Raw genomic sequence first — 9,575 nt, 5'->3', positions numbered from 1 at the left:
ATGACTCTCTATCCGGAGAATTCATATATCCGATTTGGCGGACTCGGATTTCTTGGATTAGATCAAAGACCATTTTTTTTAAACTACCTGATAAAGTGGATATATGATTTTCAGGTGTTCAAGAAGTTTGGTTCATGGTAATGAAGATCCTTACAACAGTATAACGACTTAGTGCGGCTCAATTAAAAAATCATAAAAAGAAGAGAAAAAAAGAGCAAAAATACAAGAAATTCGGTGATAGGCCAATTGATGATCTTTATTCATATATAGCAAGCTCACAAAGTAAGCTCTAAACAACCAAGAGTTATTTAGCGAGAACCGCGTAAAAGAAAAGAAGCATATGATCATCTGCAATATGTTATTAGCCTTGTAGGCCGGCTGAGGGTGGTTCAGCAGTTGACAAATTGGTAATTGACTTGAAGGTGACCTTGAGCAACGCCTTGACCATTGGTGTCTATTTGGTTAAATACATTAACATCAAGATCTAACCCTCCGTTACTGCACTGATCAACTATTCTCACTGTTACTTGAGCTCCCGTTGCCATGTTCGTTACCTGCAAGCCCCATTGCATAATTAATTTCAATAATTTATAATCTAGTTTTAATTTAACAATTCATGGGTATAGCAGGGAAAAAGGTTATATACTACTATAGTAGTTCTACTCCTACTCTCTTTTTGTTTTTCTATTCAGAATTTGACACGAGGTTGATACATCAGCACAATTATTACTTAAGCTTGAAACCTAATTAGAGCATACACAAAACTGTGAACATACAAAGTTCATGGGGTTAAAAAAAATAAAATTCATCCTATCATAAACAAGTTGCAAAATATTATTAGTCATGACGTCACCAATCAAGGAATTGGTCACATGGTGAACAAACAAAATTATATTATGAGAATAGTGGGCCGCACCAAGTGGTGGAATATTGTGTGACAAATGTATTTGCTAAATTAAAATGATTATATCTTAAAAAAGAACCAATCTAAAAATATAAAAAAATATTAATGTTTTTTTTTTTGAGATCTATAAAATGATATCCATTTTGCCATATTTTGAAACATTTAAAACATATTTAATTTTGAAGCAAAAAGTAGGAGAGAGAAAATTGATGAACTTGTGAATTTGGTAATGAGCCATGAGTTTTTTTTTTGGATGATGAGAGAGAAAATTGCATAGAGTTTTGTTCATTATGGTGGATGTTGTTATATCAATTTAGTAAATAGAAAAAATAAATGTCTTCATAATTGAAGTTTAAAAATCAACGCTTTTAATATATATGGGCCCATAAGCCCAATATGATCCCTATGCGAATTGCCAAGTACAACCAACTAACATTATAGCAACAACAACCCGTTTGATTAGTGATATACTTTCTCCGTTTCATAATAAGTGAAACACTTTTATCTTTATGTGAGAGCTTTTTTTGGAGAAGTGTTTCACTTAATATAGAACGGAGGAAGTATATTAAATGGTACTTTCTCTGTCCCAAAATATAATTCTTATTTCCATTTTGGGTATCCCAAAATATAGTTCTTGTTTCTATATTTAGTTTCACATTTTTTTCGTAATTTGCCTAGAAAAATCGTGCCCTTTTCATTTATTCGCTTCTTGAAATTAGTTTTTTGTTTTGTTAATTCAACACAAGTGTTACAATTAAAGATCTTTCACCCATTATTCTCCATTCTCTCTCCTACAATCCTCTTTCCCATAAAACATTTATTTGAATAAACAAAAAAAATCTTTACTATCCTTCTTAGATTCTACTAACCTTAATTCCCGTATAAAAATGGAATCAAGAACTATATTTTGGGACGGAGGGAGTAGTAATGATAATGGTTTGTACTGTAAATTTGTGAAGACATTCTCAATTTCCCATATCAACATTCATATTAATGCTACTTTATCCCAAAAGACCTATTTTCTTCCGAAAATTTCATTACCATCCATTATCACTTAAGAAAGTGGTATTGAATGGTAATCACAATTCATGTAGGAAAACCCATGTTTTGACATCAACTTTCATTACCATAGATATTAACCTGAAAATATCTTCACAAATTTACACATAAAACCGTTACTATTACAACTAAACCAAATGGGCCGTAAGAGGTACCCTTTGTCAAAAATCACTTTTTAATTTTCTATTAGATTCCTACCATGAATAACTCCATTATAGCACAAAAATTACTTTAATAACACGAGTTACTTTCATAGGATAAATTAACGGGTAAATTATTATGGGATGTTTTGTTATCAAATATTATAAAAAATAAAGATTATAACTGTATAAAAAAATCAATTGTTTTTTATATAAAATCAAAAATAAATTTCAAATTGAAATAAAAACAATTACAATTAGTTTTGGCTGTGCAATTTTGAAAATTACCACTCTTTTTGTTTCATAATGTTTTGCCCATTTGCTTTTTGAATAATTTTTACTTGTACATTTCAAACATAAATAATTTTAATTATATATAAATGAAATAATGAAAAGATAGTATTTTAAAATTACATTTTAAATCACAAGAAGAAAACAAAAAATAGACTATAGAAAAATAGGAAACGAAAAATGCTTACCCTGAGACACCTGCCACAAGAAGCTTGGCCAGTAGGACCAGCAGGGCCACAAAAGGCAGTCCAACCATACTGGCTGCGAAAAGACAAAGGTTTGTCCCCATCCCATGTAGCACAATATACACTCGCAGTATAATAATTATACCCAATATTTTGTGGGTTGTAGTTATTGAATGTTGCTCTCACATTATTTGCACTCTGTGCTGTAGTGCCAATTACTAGTGCAAGGCACACTACAACCATAACCAAAACACTTTTACTCTCCATATTTCTCAAGTATGATCCAACTATTTATAAAGGTTTAATTTGTTTGATTATTTTGCTAGCAAGTGTTTTGCTATTTATAGGAATCAGTTTGTTGTGAGATTTACCTGAATGCCCTTGTAGTGGGAGAATTGTATTAGTGTTTGAATATTCTACCTTCTAGTATAGTAACTGTTGTTGTCGTAGTATACACGGTGTTGTGTTAACAAACAAGCTTATCCTAAGCGACATTGTGTACTAACAGGTTGGCCGATGGGATAAAATTCTTGGTCAAAATAACAACACTGTTTAATCTAGTTTCCTTTCTGCTTCCCATTGCTTGGACTTCTTTAGAGTTTTGTCAATGGCGTAAAGATCTGTATTTTTTCTTTTGTACTCATTTTTAGAGAATTTCATACAAATTCATGCTTTATATATTTGGGCTGGATTTATAGAAAGTATGGTACACATTCAAGTTTAGCCTAGAAATTATTGGTATATGTATACATTCGGTTATAGGATGTAAAATGTAGTATCCTTATGACAACTAAAATATACCCGAGCATGAGTGAACCTAGAGTATGGTGCACCACTCTCATATTAACGGATTAACCTCCATTATATGTGTTAACGAGCCAAACCGTGAGCTTGGGGTTGCTCAGCTTGGCTCAGCTCGTAATGATTCTACTAGAACTCGAGCTTTTTCGATCTTAAGTTTTCTAATTATTTTTTACCTTAAATTTCAACTTGTGGTTAAAATTTACGTCCTAATATTTCCCATGATTAAGTTTAAACTACTTCCTTTGAGTTGTACACAAGTATTATGGACAATTTAACTATATTATTTCATTGAAATTCTCTACGATGTAAAATATTATAAGCTAAAATATATTTCGAGCCTGCTCACGAACTTCTCGGACCGAACTCCTCTATGCTCAGCTTTAGAAAATTCCTAGCCGAGCTTGAATAGTTCGTGAGCCAGCTAGGCTCGTCAACACCCCTATCCTCCACCATATGTTTGATACATAAAACTTTGGTGCACAATTTCAATTAGAACTGGTTATTGGGCGGGTCGAGTCAGAGTCAGGGTCAGGGTCAGTGTGGGTCGGAAACGGATCGGGTCATAAGAGGGTCACCTCATAAAGGGTCGGTAGCGGGCCGGGCCAAATGGGTAGAGGGCTTATAGCAGGCCGATAATGGGCGGGGTCGGTAAACGAGCAAGAAAAACAAGGAACAAAGAGTCAAAAGTAAGTATAAATGAATGCGAATCCGAATATGTAATTATTTTTACAAAACTTATTTTATTTTTTAAAATTATTGAGTTTCTTTGTTGGCCCTATAATGGCCCTATCCAATAATGATCCTGTCCAATAACACCCTGTCCAATAAAAACCCTGTAAAATTGACCCTAACCCTTTGATCATTGGACTACCCTGTCGAATAACCACGTCTAATTTCAATCATGATATACAAGCCAAATGGAAAAATCAACTAAAAATATTTGAATACAAGTTAACTTGATCACACCTCTTATCTGTGTTTGAATTAATTAAATTGATTCATTTGTTTATTCAGTCTTTGTTAATTGTTACAGTACACATCAAAGTGTTGTGTGCATTGTGCCGAGTCTTTAGAAGGATGAGCTACTGAAAAAGTAATACTATGAACAAAGGATAGCTTGATCATTTGTCTTACCCAATTTAAAGTTTTAAAATTAATCCATATCTTCACCTAGCATATTCTCCTTCTAATAGAGTGTCAAAGGTGGTATACGTGATCTTCAAAGAAAGGTCCACAATACAGCATTCGTGTACTCCAAAATAGACTAAAATCGTAATTTCTTCATCAGTTAGGCAAAATGCAACCCCTGATTGTCGCATCTCATCTTTCCTTATGGCTCAACGCCATATCATTTCAGCATAAAAGAAATAGAGGAAAAGTAGAACATTTTCGTAATATAAGCTTTTTGCTGGTTATATATTGAACCAGTTTCATACATACAAAATCTACACTGCACCTAGTGCAGCTTATGCTGTATCTAAAGAATGATCAACATAGAAGTACATGATACATTGAAGATCCTATAAACTAAAAGGAAAACTATACTAATCTATGACAGCATATATCAAGAAGTTTGATCAGTATCATTATTTTCTTCCGTACTAGAGTTTTCTGATGACATATTAAGGGAACGGGACTCCAACTCGTCTTTATTTTTCACATCACTATTTCCAGAGTCTTCAGAAAAAGAGTTGAGAGCGAGCTGCCCTGAATAAAGGAATAGGCCAACAGAATTGAGCCCGAAAACGAAAGTTGCAAGGTAACATATTCCGTTGATAATAGTCCTACAAATAGCAAGAGAAAATATTCAAAATTGATGCGTATTAGAATCTAGAAGTTTACTATGAAAAGTAAAAAGTCAGGAATTATACCTTACTGTGACAGTAATTTGACGAACCTGACAAGTAGGGGAAAGCAAACATAATAAATCAGCAGAGGAAGCATGAGTCAGAGCTAAGTTTTGATTCACAAATTTTCAGAGAACCCATGGACCAACACTCAGATACTTCATTAAAAATGCAATTAAGTCGAGAACCATAAGCTTATACACTAATTCTGAGTTGTGCACTGATTTTTAAATTGTAACACATCAAACTGCCACAAACCTGTGCTAATGTAGATACTAGAATTCGACCCTGTTCTAATATTTTACCTTTTTGACCTTTATAGCCCGTTCGGTAGCAGGTACAGAAAAGGTAACTATAATGAATTTATATGTAAGTTTTTAAGGATATTTTCATGCTGGTGCTCATGGAAACCTTTTCTTTTACATCTAATTTCCATCGCAAAGTGGTATTGAAGGATGGACAAGAATTAGTATGGTCATTGGGAGGAAACTCTCTTGACAAATTACTTATAAATTCATTACCATTGCCATAATTTATTACGGCCTACCATATAGCCTATTCAGTAACTTTCAAATGAATATGCCATGTAGAACATAAGAGTATCAAATTTTAACCAAGAAAACTCAGGCGCTGGCTTTAAAGAAATGGCAAGTTTCACCGACTATCTAGCTTCTTTTATGTGGATTTCATTTATAATGCTCCTATAAAAGAGCAGGCAGCATATATTATTAGGCAGTTCATAAGTTATCTAATATGCCAAAAGTAACCAATTTTGGGATTCACATATTCTAAAAGAACTGACCTCGAATACCAATATATAGCTTGAAAAACAAAAAAAAAAGATCTCCTATACTGGTACATAACTAAAAATAAATTTCTTAGTCTCACACCACAAAATGTCGTACACATGGGTTTATTTGTTAGTTGCAACTGATGTCCATTCCAACAAACATCGTTGGAAGGGGAGAATACTCGAACCATTAAGTTTTCCAAAGAAGCACCTTTATAGCAGCCTAGCAGGGACTAGATTTAGTATTCTGCCGAAATGGAGGCACTGACAAAAAAGTTTACGCAACTCACCATAAAAAGAAAAGAAAGTCTTCAGCTCTTATCTAACTGTAGCTCTTCGAAATCAGGCCTCACTTACAGTCGGCAACATGGAGCAAGCCGATACATGCTACTTAGACTTTCCATTTAACCTTGAAGTATCCTTGTCAATTACCAGATATATAGACACAGATACGCTGAGTATATGCAAGTCAATAGACACGGATATGCTGAGTATACGCAACTCATTCACATTACTAAAGGCATATGGAAGTTGTAAGACTATTGGAGCTACAAGAAAGAGAAAAACTGGAACTTCTTCCAATAATTTTTTTGCTCCATGACATGCAAAAAAACAAGGTGTTACTTACATTACATTGCACTCAGAGAGATGAGCAATGTGATACACTACATATGGAAACGAGAGAAATCTCAGAGTGTCACGACAGAGAAAGCAAATTAATTACTGGCAGATGATTGGGCAAGTAGATCCAACCTCCATGTTTTTCTAATATATGAAACAAAACATGTCCATCTGTCCATCAATCCCTCCACAAGACACCCCCCTCAACAGGGGAGACAGAAAAAGGAAACTATCAGCAAAAGACATGAGAAGTATCATCACAACTCTCCTGACAGAGTGTCAGTAGTTTATTCTTAATATTGGATAATTAAGCAGTGCCAGTTATAAAGATGTTATCTAAGGGTGGTAGACATTCACAGACTATAAACTCAGGAAACGATTACATTAACCCAGATAACTCTCATCCATTATTAAGAGCCAAGAATTGCATGGGTGGAGGCTGAAACAAACAGGCATCAACAGCTCTGAAGATAATAATAAGACAGAAAAAAGGTACAACCATGGGAAGAAAGAGAGACACAAGTATACACAAAGATGTTCTCTCCAAAACGATGAGGCTCAATGGGCAAAAAGGAAGAAATTTAAGAACACCAACATTATGCAGCAAATAGTATCCTCAGTTTCAGTAGTAGATTGTAGTAGTACAAGCAATAAAGCAGTTATGTAACATGTATTGCAGTGAAGCTATGAATGCAATAGGGAGAAAATAACAACAATAAACCAGTTCTCTGCATGCTTAAAAAATAGATAAAATTGACATATTGAAACTCTAATTTACTTATAGTATGAAGATCCTTTAAAAAACTCTAGTATCAAATCACCATTACAGCTCCAAAACACAAAACAGAGTGAAAATCATGGAAATTGATCAGGAGACACAAGTACATAACATGAATAATTTTCTCTTCATAAGAAAAGGAAAGAAGTCAAGAAGTGAAAAGACAAACCGAGAAGCTATCAGAAAGAGTTTGCCGATTAAGAGCTGCCTCAATAGTAGTTGTAAATTTATACAGAATGACTGCAATCACACCTGCAGTGATTGCTCCCAAGAAGGCCTGGACAGGGGATGGGGTTTTAGATTCAATCGAGACTGATCCAATTGCTTTTAAGCTGTCCAATGCCTCCTCTTTCATACTCTTCGCACCAGACGATCTCATTCTCTAATATCACAAAACAACTATAGATTACCATCTGAAACAGACAATGAACATATGCTCTAGAGGCACAAAGCCCTGAAAACTACATGTTTCAATTGGTAAAATACATAAAAACCAAGATCATCGAAAATTGACTAAATGCATGTCATTATAAGAGAAGAGAACCCAACCAAAGAGAAGGAGCTTTGCTCAGTTCATATCAGTTATGAACATTTTTTGTCATCATCATAATTATAAAAAAAAAGTAGTATATTGAAACTAATATTACCATTGTCCAAAAAGAGCTCATAGATGGTGGTCATGTGTTGGTTTTCATATACTACTTTCTAAATTCAATATACATGTACGATTCAATATACTACTCCTTTTGTTAAATTTACCATTGAAAATCGACATGAACAAATCGTATATGAACCCGACATTTCTCCAAAGAGAAGCTTTATCAACAATTAACAAGATACCAATATCCAAAACCTATACGATACCTCAATGACGCATCTTAAAGAAACAAGCCTAATAGCAATTCAATACGTAACTGAAATGAAACATAAGCAGTAATAAAATTCAAATTCTTAAACAACTAACAGAAACACAGAAAAATTCCCAACTTCTCTCTTTCAAACATCACAATTCAAAAGAAACCCGGAAAACTCAAAACCCCCATTAAACTGAAAAACATAATTACACACAATTAGATAGAAAATGATGAAGTGGGTAAGAGAGAGAATACCAAGTCCTTAGCTCGTTTAGCTCTGCGACGAACGGAGCGAAAGAGAAAGATAGAGATAGCCCCAGTAAGAAGAACACTGGTGGAAACTTGGAGAGGAGTAGGGTCATCATTTGTGGCGAAAATGGAGGGAACATCCGAGGAAAGTTCGATGGGTCCTTCTTCTTCCATGGAAGTCGCGAAAATCGGCCATGGTGTGCGAAGATTGGAGGAGAGAGAGTGGGTTGAAGTGGGTTTGTGGAGGAAAATGAGAGGAGATAGAGAGGGTTTTGGCAGAGGATAAGAGGGAGTCAGGAAGGAATTTGGAGGGAGAAGATGTATGGACTGCAACATTTGTGCGCGCGATTGCTGCTTTCTAACCCAAAGCCACAGAGAAGAGGACTAGAGGAGTGACTAGTGAGTACTGACGACGGTCGAGGAAGGATCATCTTATGTTTTTAGTCACTTTTTTTCCCGTTATTTTGGAAAAAATATCTTCTAACTTGGTTAATGGTTAGTGAATGACACTGTGAATTGTGCTACGCTAATTTTGGTTTAGGCAGAGGTGTAAAAAAACATTCTCCGTTGAACTTGATATCGACTCAATTTGAACCTCATTTGACTTGAGAATTTTCGAAATCGATATGAGATTAACCAGACTTGATTGACACCCGACAAGATCATATTCTAACATGACTATATATCGAAGTGTATTCAAACTCATTGCCGTTTGAGCACGATAATTCAAGATCCGAACTTGATCGTAACCCAACTGAAAGTTAATCCGAAACCCAATTAGACCCAATTAGAGTTGTTCATCGAGTCGGGTTCGGGCCAAGCCGAAGTAAAATGGGTTGGGATCAAACTTAGATGGGCCTAGGATGAATGCAAATAGACTCTAATGCACATGGATCTAAAATGAATGCAAGGACTTAAACATAGATGGGTCCGGGATGAATGCAAATGAATTGGGATTGGGTTGATCAGAGGTATTTGGAATGGGCTTAGGATTTTCGAAATTCGTTTTTGAAAGTATCTCTTGCTTTTATCTTTTATTGAGAAAAAAATAAT

General features: G+C 34.7%; 2 protein-coding genes across 2 annotated transcripts; both read right to left on the bottom strand.

The window, feature by feature from the left end:
• Positions 1–235: 235 nt before the first annotated feature.
• On the bottom strand, positions 236–2,905 carry LOC104891463 (pathogenesis-related protein PR-4). Its single transcript, XM_010677158.4, has 2 exons — positions 2,583–2,905; positions 236–554 (listed from the first exon to the last, which is right to left on the bottom strand). The coding sequence occupies exons 1-2, from the start codon at positions 2,844–2,846 to the stop codon at positions 390–392; spliced, it is 429 nt and encodes a 142-aa protein (XP_010675460.2). The 5' UTR covers positions 2,847–2,905; the 3' UTR covers positions 236–389.
• Positions 2,906–4,751: 1,846 nt separating this feature from the next.
• Positions 4,752–8,946, bottom strand: LOC104891464 (uncharacterized). The gene is made up of 4 exons (XM_010677160.4): positions 8,529–8,946; positions 7,589–7,801; positions 5,255–5,280; positions 4,752–5,167 (listed from the first exon to the last, which is right to left on the bottom strand). Exons 1-4 carry the CDS (start codon positions 8,856–8,858, stop codon positions 4,948–4,950), a joined length of 789 nt encoding a protein of 262 aa, XP_010675462.2. The 5' UTR covers positions 8,859–8,946; the 3' UTR covers positions 4,752–4,947.
• Positions 8,947–9,575: the final 629 nt, after the last annotated feature.

The sequence above is a fragment of the Beta vulgaris genome, chromosome 4, assembly GCF_026745355.1.
Source record: "Beta vulgaris subsp. vulgaris cultivar EL10 chromosome 4, EL10.2, whole genome shotgun sequence".
In the NCBI taxonomy this organism is placed as follows: domain Eukaryota; kingdom Viridiplantae; phylum Streptophyta; class Magnoliopsida; order Caryophyllales; family Amaranthaceae; genus Beta; species Beta vulgaris.
The sequence above is the reverse complement of the archived record's forward strand: the minus strand, read 5'-3'. Positions and strand labels throughout refer to the sequence as shown.

Excerpts from the sequence above, each read along its gene's own strand:
- LOC104891463 (XM_010677158.4), bottom strand. The coding sequence starts at position 2,846 with ATGGAGAGTAAAAGTGTTTTGGTTATGGTTGTAGTGTGCCTTGCACTA. Across the intron at positions 555-2,582 it reads CTTGTGGCAGGTGTCTCAGG|GTAACGAACATGGCAACGGG; the intron begins GTAAGCATTTTT and ends TGGGGCTTGCAG.
- LOC104891464 (XM_010677160.4), bottom strand. The coding sequence starts at position 8,858 with ATGTTGCAGTCCATACATCTTCTCCCTCCAAATTCCTTCCTGACTCCC. Across the intron at positions 7,802-8,528 it reads CTAAACGAGCTAAGGACTTG|AGAATGAGATCGTCTGGTGC; the intron begins GTATTCTCTCTC and ends TTGTGATATTAG. Across the intron at positions 5,168-5,254 it reads CAAATTACTGTCACAGTAAG|GACTATTATCAACGGAATAT; the intron begins GTATAATTCCTG and ends TGCTATTTGTAG.